The following is a 15,250-nucleotide window of genomic DNA, read 5'->3' on the forward strand; positions in this document are numbered from 1 at the left end:
TAAGGGCAGACATTGATATATTTTTGATTAGGTTCTGGGGAGAAGACAGTTGAAAGTATTTGAGAGGGAAACTAAATTGAATGGCAAAACAGACTTGATGAGCCAAATGGCCTAATACTGTTCCTGTGTTTTACGGTATTACCTGAATATGTTTGCATCTGCTGAGAATGGAATCTTAAGCAACAATGATTTTTAATGAGGGAAATAACACAAAAATGTACCATGATGACAGCTGCTAGATTTTCAAAGATGGATGTTAGACGATTAGAATTAGGTATGGGAAGAGACCTAAAGAGCAGCGAAAGCTGTTTATACAAGGACAAAGAGTAAACCAAGGTTCTGTACATTGACAGACATAAAGACTTACACTAAGGAAACTGAATGATTAAACATGGAGATAAAACAGTCAATACTTGAAGTAGGCTTAATTCTGTAAACTGAAGTACTCCAACCTCCAAGCAGAATCGGTGGATGCCAGTTCAAACACAACCTGTAAATCATTGTTGGCAGAATTTCAGATGGTGACAAGGAGGCATACAGGAGTGAGGTAGATCAGCTGGTTGGGTGGTGCCAAAACAACAACTTTGTACTCAAAATTAGTAAGACCAAGGAATTGACTGTGGAAGGGTAAGTCGAGGGAACACACACCAATCCTCATCGAGGGATCAGTAGTGGAAAGGGTAAACAGTTTCAAGTTCCTGGGTGTCAAAATCTCTGAAGATCTATCCTGGGCCTAACATACTGATGCAATTACAAAGGCGGCATGACATTTACTAGATTTCATTTGGAGTTTGAGGAGACTTGACATGTCACCAAAGACACTTGCAAATTTCTACAAATGTACTGTGTTCACTGTGCATCACCATCTGGTATTGGGGAGGGGCACTGCAGAGGATCAGACAAGGCTGCAGGAAGTTGTGAACTTAGCTAGCTCCACTGTGGGCACTAGCATCACCAGTATCAAGGACACTTTCAAAAGGGGACCCCTATCACCCAGGACAGCCCCTCTTCTCAATGCTACCATCAAGGAGGAGCTACAGGAGCCTGAGGGGTGTACGAAGTGTCAGGGAGAGGTAGTACCACTGACGGGGAACACGTCGTACTCTTCTGAGTAGTTCATCTGCATTAGTCCTCACCTGACACTCAGCTCTCACCAGTGGTTCCTCGTAGCTGTTTGCATGCAACAGCGGCCACACCCCGGGCAACGGCTTCGACCGGCCGGCAAAACCTGGTGAGGGTAGCTGTTGGGCCTCAAACCCTCGGTGAGTTAGGGCTTGTCTACCAACGCATGCGAAAACTGAATTCGGCGGACTACGCGGAGGAGACCACCACTTGGCGGTCCAACGAGTGAAAAGGCAGACCCAACAAAGCATTGTGGAGCGCAATCAGGGCACAGTGAGACACGTAGGAGACTGCTGGCCATCCACTGCATCCCGACTTATCTCCAGCCATCTCGACTCCGTCTTGCAACTGAATACAGATAGGTCGGGACGAGAGAGTGAGGCTGACGATTTGCGCAACTCTCCCTCACTTTAATCCAAGTCAAGCGCAAGTCACGACTCCAAACCCATTCCGCTAAAAAACTTCAAGTCCTGTGGCAATGGGCGAATGGTGAAGCAGCAGGTGTGGATACACTGGAAGCTGTAGTCACAAACCTGCACACAGGTGGCCCAGGGCATTGGGTCATTCTCCGCTGGAATGAAGCAGCAGTGGAGCTCAGCAGCCCCCTGGGTGCCTAAGCAGTCCTCTTTAGGAATCGTTCTGCTCACCTCCATGGAGGAAGGGGCTAGAAAAGGTGCTTCATCTTACCCTGGCCAGCACACCACGGCTGGCGGAGATCCCACTCAGCAGTCGAACTACAAAGAAAACGAAAGTGAAGGTGCTCAACCTTAGCACGTGGAACGTGCGAACTCTTCTTGACATCACCAAGGCTGTCAGACCAGAAAGAAGAACAGCACTGGTCGCCAAAGAACTAGCCCACTATAACGTGGACATTGCAGCACTCAGCGAAACACGCCTAGCAGACAAGGGCCAGCTTACAGAACGTGGTGGTGGGTACACATTCTTCTGGAGTGGTCGCAGCAGCACTGAACAACAAGAGGCTGGCATTGGATTTGCCATCCGATCCCACCTCGCTCGTAAACTTGCCAAGCTTCCAGAGGGCATCAACGATCGCCTGATGACGCTTCGGCTCCCACTTGGCAATGAGAGGAGTACAACGCTGATCAGCGCATATGCCCCAACAATGACCAACCCAGGTGACATCAAAGTTCTATGAAGAACTTGATGCCCTCATAGCAGCAGTCCCACAGTCAGAGAAGCTTATTGTCCTCGGGGACTTTAACACCAGAGTGGGGACAGATTACCAGACTTGGGAAGGGATTCTTGGAAGACATCGTATTGGCAAGTGTAACAGCAATGGCCTGCTGCTCCTCAAAACATGCGCTACGCATGACCTTGTCATCACCAACACCCTATTCTGCCTCCCTACCCGTAACAAGACATCTTGGATGCATCTACGCTCCAGGCACTGGCATCTGATTGACTATGTCATCACCAGAAAGAGGGCCTGGCAAGACGTGAGAGTGACAAAGGCCATGTGTGGTGCTGACTGCTGGACGGATCATCAACTCATAGTATCCAAGTTTAAACTTCGCATCCTGCTTGTGAGAAGACCCCAAGGTCAGAAGACTGCAGAGGCTCAATGTCTCCAAGCTGAAGAGCAGTGTAGTTGCAGAAGAATTTCGTGAAGACCTAGATAGCAGGCTGCTTGACACACCCCAGGATGACCACACCAGCATTGAAGAGCAGTGGACGGCTTTCAGAGATGCAGTCTACTCTACTGCTCTCGAACACCTCGGACCAGCAATCCGTAGACATCAAGACTGGTTCGATGAGAACGACGAGGAGATACAGGCACTGTTGTCAGAGAAACACCAACTGTTCAGAGTGCACCAGAACGATCCCACATCACAAGCAAAGATAGATGCCTTCGCCAGTGCAAGACAGAAAGTACAGAAGAAACTCCGTGAGATGCAGGATGTCTGGTTCAGCAATAACGCTGATGAGATCCAGGGCTACGCAGACAGTCACGACACCAAGCGTTTCTACGATGCTTTGAAGGCTATGTATGGACCTCAGTCCTCTGGCTCCTCCCCCCTCCTCAGTGCAGATGGGACTCGGCTGCTGACAGAGAAAAAGCAGATTTTGGAGAGATGGGCTGAACACTTCAACAAGGTTCTCAACCGCCCTGCCGAAATCAATGATGAGGCCATTGCTCACCTACCTCAGGTGGAGATCAACCTGGACCTTGACAACCACCCCACAGAAGAAGTCAGAAAAGCCATCAGGCAACTTTGTAGCAAAGCACCAGGATCAGATGCAATCCCTGTTGAAGTCTACAAAGCAGGAGGCCCATTCATGATGCAGAAGCTGACTGAGCTCTTCCAGTCTATGTGGAACGAAGGAAAGATGCCATTATAGTCCACATCTACAAGAGGAAAGGCAACCTCCAGTCTTGTGACAATCACCGAGGCATCTCCCTCCTTTCCATAGCTGGGAAGATCTTGGCTCACGTCCTGCTTAATCGCCTTCTCCAACACCTTGAGCAAGGTCTCCTTCCAGAAAGCCAGTGTGGCTTCCGTGCAGGGCGTGGAACTGTCGACATTTCCACGATTGTTCGGCAGTTCCAAGATGGCATGATGGTGACGAGTCAGAAGCCTTCCCAGTGATGAATGGTGTGAATCAAGGATGCATTCTCGCCCTACACTCTTTAGCATGGTCTTATCTGCTATGCTGAATGATGCCTTCCACGATTGTCAGGATGGTATACACGTCAGATACAGGACTGGCGGTGGGCTATTCAACCTCCGGCGTCTACAGGCTGTTACAAAGGTAAAGGAGACCGTCGTCAGAGACCTCTTATTTGCTGATGATTATGCCCTCAACGCCAGCACAGAGCAGAAGATGCAGCGAGAAATGGACTGCCTCTCACGAGCCTGTGACAACTTTGGACTTACAATCAGCACCAAAAAGACCGAAGTTATGTACCAGCCTGCACCTGGAAAGCCCTACCAGGAACCACACATTACAGTAAAGGAGCAGAAGCTACTGGAAGTCGACAGCTTTACTTATCTGGGCAGTACTCTATCACGAGCGGTGAACATAGATGCAGAGAGCAGCAACAGAATTGCCAAAGCCAGTGCCGCCTTTGGGAGACTCTGTGAGAATGTATGGGAGCAGAGAGGACTCAGCCTTACCACCAAGCTGAAGGTCTACCGAGCAGTGGTTCTCACCACCCTCCTCTATGCCAGTGAGACCTGGACTGTCTACAGCAGACACGCTAAACAGCTCAACCACTTCCACTTGAGCTGCCTCCGCAGACTTCTCCACGTACAATGGCAGGACAAAGTCCCAGACACGGAGGTCCTGGAGCGGGCTAGCACCCACAGCATCTACACCCTCCTACAGAAAGCCCAAGCCAGATGGGCTGGCCATGGCATCAGGATGTCTGGCAGTCGACTACCAAAACAGCTGCTGAATGGAGAGCTGAGCCAGGGCAAGCGCTCAGTTGGAGGGCAGAAGAAACGTTTCAAAGACTGCCTCAAAGTGTCCCTCAAAGACCTCAACATCAATCTCAGTAGCTGGGAATCGCTTGCTCTGGACTACCCAACCTGGTGGAGCAGGACCACTAAAGGAGCGTATGCAGCAGAAATCAGACACACCACAGAGGCTCAGAGGAAACGCGCCGCGCAAGACTCGAACTACCTCCACTTCCACTGCAGCACCTACCCTCGTGTCCCACATGTGGGCGAGCTTTCAGGGCCCGGATTGGCCTCACCAGTGACCTCCGGACCCACAGTCTCAAACCCTTCACCTGACAGAAGTCCTGGTCGTCTTCAACTCCAAAGGACGAACAACAACAGGAGCCTGAAGAAACACACTTACTACTTTAGGAACAACTACTTCCCCAACACCATCAGATTTCTGAATGGACTCATTCAGCACTCATATGTGCTATCTCACTACTTTTTCTTTTTTTTTGGCTCTTCTAATTTTATTTGTTTATATACAGTGGATTCCAGTTAATTGGATGATAAGCTACTGGGGCAGCCGCTTATTTGAGACAACTCTTAAGGAACAAAAATTAATAAAGAAAATTGCTGGGATTCCCTTTGTTTATTTGGGACACCATGCTACCTAATTGTGGCAGTAGACTGTGACCAAACAGTTTCTAACTTGCACACACTATACCATGCTTAAAACAGTTTTAAAATAGTTTCTATTGCATGTGTTTTTTTTCAAAACAGTGATTTTTGTCACTGATAGTTGGTGAGAAATAAGCAGTAAGACAATTCCGAGCTGCTTTATTCTCTGCGGTTTCAAGCAGTCAAGCTCGGAGATGCCAAGAAAAGGCAGGGAGTGAAAATACAATGATTTCACTCCTTCAACAAGTTAGGATCTGTGAAAAGTTTGAAGATACCGACAATCTTGAATGTTACAATGAAAATGAATATTTGGAGGATGCAATCTTTGATATCATCAAAAGCAGTCCATTGTCTGCAGGAGGTGTCTGCACTGATTTTGTTCATTGCATACAATGGATGAATTCCTCTGTCGATAACTATTAGGAACTAATACACAATTTGATAACACCATAGAGCTATCGGTAGTGTTCCAATTTGTTCTGTATTTCATTTAAATACTTTAAATAGTTACTCTCTATCTTTTTATATCTTTTCAACTATTTCCATTGAATCTTCTGCTAATTGGGGCAGCCGCTTAATTGATCCAAAATGTACTTGTCCCAATGAACTGGAATCCACTGTATATAGATTTCTCTTTGTAATTTATAGTTTTTAAGATTATGTATTACAAAACTACATATTTCATGACACATGCCAATGATATTAAACCTGACTCTGATGTCATTGTAAATTGTCCTGCGATTAGGCTTGAATAGCAGCCAACCATTTATTCCTACTCTTTGCCTCTTGCATGTCAACCAATCTCCTATCCATACCAGTAACTTTCCTGTAATACTATGGGCTCTTATCTTGTTAAGCAGCCTCATGTGTGGCACCTTGTCAAAAGCCTTCTGTCAATCCAAGTACACAACAACTAATGACTCTCCATTGTCTATCCTGTCAGTTATTTCTTCAAAGAATTCCAACAGATTTGTCAACCTTGGACACGCCCATAGTAGGAAACTTATAATGGAGAGCTTTTAAAGTTGCACTGGGGCAGTTCCATTCTTTCAACTTCAGAAGTCCGTGTTCAGTGGTACGAACTAGTGTCACAAACTGGAGTCTTCCTTGGTTGCATTGAATGACCATGACATCTTCTGTGCCTTGTCATGCCCTTCGCTCTCATTGGAGTGTTACAGTACTGCCCTCGTGGCCATTAGATCTCACTAGAGCTCTCATCCAACCAGTCTGCCAGAGCTGACTTTCCATGGTAGGACACGGGGTGTGAGGCCGTGCCTGGTTTAGCCCGCCTGTCAAAGCAATGTACTGGGGTGTGGCTACTTTCACATGTAAAGAGTTATTTGGAGCTCCAGGTGAGAACTGAGTGTCCACTGGGGACCAAAGGTGAGTGAGTTACTCTGGAATGGAAACAACAAGTCTCTTCACCAGAGGAGCTACCCCTCCCTGGCCATCCCATACACTCCAATAATTTCTTTTCCTCCACTGTGATACTGATACATCTAACTTTATCTCACCCTCTCAAAATGCAGAGTGATAGCTCTCATGTCAAGATCATTGTCTCATAAGGGTTCCTTTACCTTAAGCTCCCTAATCAAATCTTGTTCATTACACAACACCACATCCAGAATTGCCTTTCCCCCAATGAGTTCAACCACAAGCTGCTCTAAAAAGCCATCTCACAGGCATTCTGCAAAATCCACCTCTTGGGACGTAGCACAAAGCCGATTTTCCTAATCTACCTACATATTGAAATACCCCATCACTATAGTAACATTGCACTTACATTTTTTTCTTTCTCTCGCTGTAATTTGTATCCCACATCTTGGCTACTATTTGGAGGCCTGTATATAATTCCATCAGGGTCTTTTTTTACTCTTGAAACTTCTTAACTATGTATACCCATAAGGATTCTACATCTTCCAATCCTATATCACCTCTTTCTAAGGATTTAATTTTTTTTTTACCAACAGAGCCACCCCATCCCTTCTGCTTACATACCTGTCCTTTTGATACAATGTGTATCCTTGGATGTTAAGCTCCCAACTATGATCTTTCAGCCACGACTCAGCAATGCCCACAATGTCATAATTGCCAATCTTTAACTGGGCTACAAGATCATCTACCTTATTCCATATACAGTGTGCATTCAAATATAACACCTTCAGTCCTGTATTCATCATTCTTTTTGATTTTGCCCTCATGTTACATTTCAACTCATCCCACTGAATGCAATTTTGCCCTATCATCTGCCTTTTCTGTATATCAACTGTCCCATTCTCGGTCCTATCATTCTGGTTCTCACCACCCCCCCCCCCCCCGCAAAATTAGTTTAAACCCTCCCCAACCGCTCCAGCAAACCTGCCTGCAGGATGTTGGTTTCCTTTGGGTTCAGGTCCTTTTCATACAGGTCATACCTTCCACCTGAAGAGATCCCAATGATCCAGAAATCTGAATCCTGCCCCCTGCACCAATTCCTAAGTCACATTTGTCAAATTATCTTACTCCAGGAGTTCTTAACTTGGGGTTCACAAAATTCAGCATTTCCTTCAATTATGAATGTGGATAACAAACCGCAGTAGTATTAGCAATACCTGTGGCTTTGTCACTTTTGTAATCCCATGTATTTCATTTTATTCTGAGAAGGGGTCCATAGGCTTCACTGAACTGCCAAAGGGGTGCACGGCATAAAAAAGGTTAAGAACTCCTTTCCTGTTCTTACCTTCACTGGCACTTGGCACAGGTAACAATCCAGAGATTGCAGACGTGGAGGTATAACGTACAGTATGCATTTCTAAACCCGCTGACTCACCATGAGCATTCGATTCCTTCCAGATGGGAGGGTAGAGTGACTCTGGAGCGTTAATTTACATCACAATGGCAGTTGTTCTGTTTGAAACTAGAGAGAGAAAAACAAACTCAGTAAGTCCTTCGCACAAAAGTAACGTTGACAACATGGCATGTACGGCGGAAATATTAAGGACACTGTCGGGAGAGTGCAGCGCCATCCCACTTGGACAAGCCTGTGCTGCAGAGCGGCGCGGAAAAGCTCGCGCGTGCCGCCTCTGTGGATGCGCGCGGCAGCCAACCCATCCGACTCCGCCACGTCACTCGTGACTGCGCTTCCAGTGGGCAGAGACGCCGGGTCCAGCCAAGCCGGTCGGAAGGAACTGAGGATCGCGTCAGGTAAGGCTGGCTCGGCGGCCCTCGATGGGGGTCCTGGCGGCTCGGCTGGCAGCCGCTGCGCCTTCGGTCGGTTAAAGCTTGTCGGTCTCGCGATTGGTGAACGAGCGCTATTGGACCAGGAAACCGGCGGCTGGGCCTGTACCGAGAGCTGGTTGTTTGTATGTAAGTCCACGCGTCCTTCAGTGTGGTGGGATAACCAGGACTGTGTTTGAATGGGGCCCGCTAGCCGCATCTCTGGAGGGCTGGCCGGATCACGTGGGGGTTTCTTCCGCGTTTCTCATGTTTCATGAATGGAACTGTCGAGACAGAATCAGGAACGTTAAACAGAACGATTTAACATTTTTCTGTTTAAAGGTCGTTATAAACAAGTCGGCAAAGTCTTGATTTATGATATTTTACTTAGTCACGGTTATTTTGTTAGTTGCTGGTTCACTGTAAAGTACTCACTTTAAAGTATTTCTTCTGCATTACGTTGAATTGGGAATTGCCGCTTCTGCGATTTAATCATAACATTCTGGTTGCTGTATTTCCTAATCACATAATGATTGAAACTTAAAACTAAATTACAGTGTTAGCTCTGATTACATATACCTTACTGAAACTATGGCAATAGTTGATAGGCATATGTTAAAGTGATGTAAAGACTTTTGTAATGACGGTATTGTATGACTTTCAAAAGAATAATTTAATCACTGAATTATAATTCTGGTAGTGCATTATAATTATAATTCTGGTAGTGCATATGATGCTAATATCTTGAGTTTTTAATTGCATAAAAATACCATGGGAAAACATGTTGGACATAATATAAGAAGTAAGAGTAGAAAAACCCCACCTTTTGTGATAACCTGTTTTGGAAAGTTGTCTCCATGAATTCTTCAGCTATGTTCTTCTCTGTGAATACACATCAGAAGACTCCATTTAAAATCTTACCTATGTCCTCTGCCTTCACATGCAGATCGTCCCTCTGATCTATAATGGTCCTCACTTCTCTTTTGTCCTTAATATACTTCAAATGAGGCAAAATGCAAGAAATAACCTAGGGCATTTTTAGATGGTCCATTTTTGCCATGCCCTTGGAGGAAGCAACTGATTTGCTCTTACCCATTATTGATTCCACTGTCAGGATGTGCTAATTTTTGCAGGTGACTGCAGCTAGCTGACTCTCCAGTATGATTTCAGACATGTTTCTGCAGCTGTAGACCTTGTCTGGCATAGTCTGCCATTAGATTTTTCTTTCATTGTCTTCAACTCCCCAGATGCTGATCCTGCAGCTGGAGAAGTATTTTCTTTTCCAGCAAAATGGTACAAACCTATTGCAAGGCAGCCAGTAATGATTCTGTATCAGGTTATTCTCTGTTGAATGGGCAGACACTTCAGACTTGGAATAATATAAAGCTCAACATTGAAGCATGCTTGAAGAATAGGCAGGTGCAAGGTTCTTGCATATGGCTCCATGATCTGCAGGGCTATGTGTAGAATCAGTGATACCTTGGGAAGGATAGGAGATAGAAATATTTTGCTCATGATGGCTTGATTAAGTATTATGATTTAACAAACACTGGACGGGAATGAGACGTGGAATTAAAATGTGTGGCCACTGGGAGATCCTGCTTTCTCTGGCGACCGAGCGTAGGTGTTCAGCGAAACGGTCTCCCAGTCTACCTGTGACTTTTCCTCTTCCCACCCTGTCTTTTGCAAAAATGCTATCCCCTTCTCACAATTCCTCCGTCTCTGCCGCATCTGCTCCCAGGATGAGGCTTTTCATTCCAGGACGAAGGAGATGTCTTCCTTTTTTAAACAAAGGGGCTTCCCTTCTTCCACCATCAACTCTGCTCTCAAACACATCTCTCCTATTTCCCGCACATTTGCCCTCACCCCATCCGCCCGCCACCTCACTCAAGATAGGGTTCACCTTGTCCTCACCTACAACCCCACCAGCCTCCAGGTCCAACGTATAATTCTCCATAACTTCCGCCACCTCCAACGGGATCCCACTACCAAGCACATCTTTCCCTCCCCCTCCCCTTTCTGCTTTCCGCAGGGATCGCTCCCTATGCGACTCCCTTGTCCACTCGTCCCCCCCCCCCCCCCCATCCCTACCCACCGATCTCCCTCCTGGCACTTATCCTTGTAAGCGGAACAAGTGCTACACCTGCCCTTACACTTCCTCCCTCACCACCATTCAGAGCCCCAGACAGTCCTTCCAGGTGAGGCGACACTTCACCTGTGAGTCGGCTGGTGTGGTACACTGCGTCCGGTGCTCTCAGTGTGGCCTTTTATATATTGGTGAGACCCGATGCAGACTGGGAGACCGTTTCGCTGAACACCTACGCTCGGTCCGCCAGAGAAAGCAGGATCTCCCAGTGGTCATACATTTTAATTCCACGTCCCATTCCCATTCTGATATGTCTATCCATGGCCTCCTCTATTGTCAAAATGAATCCAAACTCAGGTTGGAGGAACAACACCTTATATACCAGCTGGGTGACCTCCAACCTGATGGCATGAACATTGACTTCTCTAACTTCCGTTAATGCCCCTCCTCCCCTTCTTACCCCATCCCTGACATATTTAGTTGTTTGCCTGTTCTCCATCTCTCTCTGGTGCTTCCCCCCCCCCCCCCCCCCCCGCTTTCTTTCTCCCGAGGCCTCCCGTCCCATGATTCTTCCCCTTCTCCAGCTCTGTATCACTTTCACCAATCACCTTTCCAGCTCTTGGCTTCATCCCACCCCCTCCGGTCTTCTCCTATCATTTTGCGTTTCCCCCTCCCCCCACTACTTTCAAATCTCTTACTATCTTTCCTTTCAGTTAGTCCTGACGAAGGGTCTCGGCCTGAAACGTCGACAGTGCTTCGGCTTACAGATGCTGCCTGGCCTGCTGTGTTCCATCAGCATTTTGTGTGTGTTATTATGATTTAAAATTTCGTTTATTGGAGTTGTGATTATTTGTTACTCAGAAACTTGAGAAAAGAGCTGGCATATCTTGCATAGTTGCATATACTTGCATATCTACTTCCCTCACCTCTTTCCTTGAAAGGTCTGAGTGACTATAAATATCTTTTAATATCTTTTTTCTTGTTAACAGGGCTCAAAATTATTCATATGGAGATTGGTTTAATATGGTTTTAAATGTTTTTGTTTGATAATTCTTTGCTTTCCACGCAATTCAATTTAGAAATTTTTAGAATAAAGCCTAAAATTTTGCTTTTATTTGAATGAAGCCATTACTTGGATTGTAGAAAAATTAATTTGTATGTACAGAGCACTGAAGTATTTTCCTGACGCAGCTGCATATGCAGGATGCAAAAGAGTAATTTTGGTAGCTCTTTCAAAAAGCAAATTGGAAATGTTTTTGCATATAAATGTAAAATGGTTCTGATCTAAGAAAATAAATAAAAATTTGATTTCATTACCGCCAATTATTGTTTAAAGATTATGAATTCAATTTCACCCATTTTCGTCCTACTGTTTTTAGGCTCCAAACGTGGCGGGTTGATTGAAGAACTGAGCTCTGATATTAGATCTGACATGTCTTCATCAGATATACCCAAAGAACGCAGTAGACAACGTGTTCAAAATCCACTTGAAGGTTGGCACATGCAAAATGAAGTGCATAGCTACGAAACTAATTTGGAAATAGATGAAAAGGGCCTTTTGAAAGATTACGACAATGGATTATCCAGCTCTGATGGTCTTAAAAAAGATCTCAGTAGCGTTTTACTGCTCTTATTCCTCTATATCTTGCAGGGAATTCCGCTTGGTGTGGCTGGGAGCATCCCACTAATACTGCAGAGCAAAAATGTTAGTTATTCAGACCAAGCTATTTACAGCTTCGTATTTTGGCCATTCAGTCTGAAACTGCTATGGGCACCTTTAGTGGATGCTATGTATCTTCCAAACTTTGGGCGGAGAAAGTCTTGGCTGGTGCCAACTCAATATTTTCTGGGGTGTTTTATGCTTTTTCTGTCATTTGAAGTGGATGAGTTACTGAAAAGTGATGAGCATACTAGCCCCAATGTTGTTAAGCTTACAGCTGCTTTTTTTATGTTTGGATTCCTGGCTGCTACACAAGACGTAGCAGTGGATGGCTGGGCATTAACCATGTTGTCAAAAGAAAATGTAGGACTTGCTTCTACTTGCAATTCCATTGGACAGACAGCAGGGTACTTTCTGGGTAATGTACTCTTTTTGGCACTGGAATCAGCAGAGTTCTGCAACAAATATATACGCATGGAATCTCAACCAACTGGAATTCTTTCTCTCGCAGGTAAAATGCTGAATATTTGTTGTTCAATATTATCTTTTTATGAATTTTATGAAATTATCAATGTTGTAACATTGATCTTTTATCAGTTATATTTACCTTTTGGAGGCATTTAGACTAAAAGTAGTATTGTAATGTTATGATTCAAAATGACACAAAACACTTAAGTCATCATTGCCTTCAACAAAATTTGTTTTACAGAAGTATTTACTGCATTATCTTTCATTCTTGTCAGTGACAGTATTATTGGTCTGTCTTTCTATGACATTGAAAGACCTGCCATGTTTATCGACAAAATCTGAATGCAGTTTGAATGCATAACATTAGGTGGCAGCAGTTATTACAGAATTACGACAGAAATGAAAGGATCATGCTGGAAATCCAAGCAACACACACAAAATGCTGGAGGAACTCAGCAGGTCAGGCAGAATTCTATGGAAAAGAGTACAGTCAACTTTACAGGCCAAGACCTAAATGCTACCTGGCCTGCTGAGTTCCTCCAGCATTTTAAGAAATGATAAGTTGTTGGTTTGCTGAAATGTTGTAGTTTGAAAGAAGGGAAACGGGTAATTTCCTGCTTTACTAATGTTAGTTTTTCATTTGATGGAAGAAACATTTTCACCACCTTTAGCTTCACTAAATTTCGAGCTGTGCTCCTTGAATAGCCAAATCAATGGAGCTCCTCTTCTCAGCTCTCATCTCAACTCTAGGGCCAGGACCAACTGTATACTCGACCCACCACTGAGTATGAGTGAAATCATTTGTGGTTTTTCATTTTTCATGCAGCCATGTAATTTTCAGTACAAGTTATTCAAATTGAGTTAAGTCCACCCCACCCTTATCTGGCTTAGCTTCATTTCCCTGATTCTGATTAAAATCACATCTTTAATCACTGGCTTTGTCCACTTGTGATTCACTATATTAATAACTTAATTTACTATTACATATTCAGTAGGTTAACAACAATTGTTCTAGTAGTATTATACAAGTTTTAATAATTTTGTAAACATAATCTTATCAGTGACAAGTAATGTCAACATGATCTTAACTTGATTTCTAAGAACAAGTCATGCCTGATATATCTGATAGAATGTTTTGAAAAGATAACTAGTGAACAAGAAAACACATCAGGATTTCTGGAAGGCATTTAATGAAAGTTATCATAAAAGACTAATAACTAAGGTTAAATATTGTGGAAATTAAATCAAATTATTTACTTAATTTAGGTGTTTGATAAGGAGCCACATGGAAGATTTATCCATAAGATAAGAATGCAAGAAGTTGGTGTAATAGCATGGACAGAGGATTGAAAAACCAGTAGAAAGCTGAGTGTTGGTATAAATTGGTGTTTCTCTGATTGGCAGGCAATCGTGAGTGGAGTGCTGTACGAATTGGTGTTGCACCCACGACTGTTCACAATATACATTAAAGATTTGGAAGAGAAGACTAAGTATTGTACATCAAAGTTTGCTGATGACAAATTGAGTGGGAAAACAAATTGTGCAGAGGATGGGGAGAGTTTGCGAAGAGATATAGATAGGTTCAGTGAGTGGGTAAGGATCTGGCGGCAGTACAATGTTGGAAAGAAAAATAGAAGATCTGATTGCTTAAATAGTGAAAAATTTATTTTGAACTTTGAACATTGCAGTCTGCTGTTGTGCAGAGGGACTTGGGAATGTTTGTGCATGAATTGCAAAAGGTTAGCTTGCAGGTGCAACAGGTTATCAAGGCAGCAAATGGAATGCCTTCATTGCTAGAGAGGTTGAATTTAAGAGCAAGGATGATATACTGCAACTGTACTAGATATGATTGAGGCCACACCTAGAGTACTGCATGAAGTTCTAGTCTCCTTTGAGAAAGGACATACTGGCTTTGAAGGCAGTGCAGAGGAGGTTCACGAGGTTGATTCTGGAAATGTGTGTTAACCTATGAGGAGACATTGAATTGCCTGGGACTATACTCACTAGAATTTAGAAGAATGAAAGAGGATCTTGTAGAAACATAATACAATGGAAGAAATAGTTAAAATGGGGGTAGAAAATTTGTTTCCATTGGTAAATGAGACTAAAACTAGGGGACATAGCTCAAAATTTGAGGGAATAGATTTACACAGAGATTAGGAGAAACTGCTTTTCCCAGAGAGTCGTGGATCTGTGGAACACACCGCCCAGGGAAGCAGTTGAGACTGTCTAATTAAATACAATTTAAGATACAGTTAGGTATATTTTTATATAACAGGGGAATGTAGAGTTATGGGGGAAAGGCAGATAAGTGCAGTGGAGTCCACTGCCAGATCAGCTATGATCTTATCGAAGGGGAGAGCAGGCTTGACGGGCCAGATAGCCTCTACTCCTTCCCCTATTTCTTATGTTCCAATGAAGGAATTGACTGAACCATGAAAGACAAACAATAGGGAAAACAGGGAAGCACATGGTACCTTAAAGGTATGAGAGAACAGTGAACTTTTTCCTTCTCTGTCTACGTACAACCTCAGCTTAAGTGATGGAAGTGAATGCTTTTTACTACTCATAGGCCTGATACCCCAGATCGTTACTGGAATTTAGCTGGGAACCTAAATTCTAGACCTTAACTAC

The 15,250-nt window shown here is 44.2% G+C and overlaps 2 protein-coding genes across 4 annotated transcripts in view; one reads left to right on the top strand and one right to left on the bottom strand.

Moving 5' to 3' along the window:
• The window catches only part of gmps (guanine monophosphate synthase), a 48,116-nt gene extending 39,871 nt beyond the window's left edge, over positions 1 to 8,245 (bottom strand). Inside the window, exon 1 of the mRNA XM_073041062.1 lies at positions 8,017 to 8,245. Within this exon, the coding sequence (XP_072897163.1) occupies positions 8,017 to 8,025 (9 nt within the window). The 5' untranslated portion in view covers positions 8,026 to 8,245. The remainder of the gene's footprint in view (positions 1 to 8,016) is intronic.
• Positions 1 to 15,250, top strand: part of slc33a1 (solute carrier family 33 member 1) — a 50,312-nt gene that overhangs the window by 7,238 nt on the left and 27,824 nt on the right. Inside the window, exons 1-2 of one of the 3 annotated variants that reach the window (XM_073041063.1) lie at positions 8,247 to 8,390; positions 11,868 to 12,659. In XM_073041063.1, the coding sequence (XP_072897164.1) occupies positions 8,276 to 8,390; positions 11,868 to 12,659 (907 nt within the window). In that variant the 5' untranslated portion in view covers positions 8,247 to 8,275. The other 2 variants (XM_073041064.1, XM_073041065.1) reach the window with 2 other exon arrangements.

This window comes from Hemitrygon akajei, chromosome 3 (assembly GCF_048418815.1).
Source record: "Hemitrygon akajei chromosome 3, sHemAka1.3, whole genome shotgun sequence".
Classification (NCBI taxonomy): domain Eukaryota; kingdom Metazoa; phylum Chordata; class Chondrichthyes; order Myliobatiformes; family Dasyatidae; genus Hemitrygon; species Hemitrygon akajei.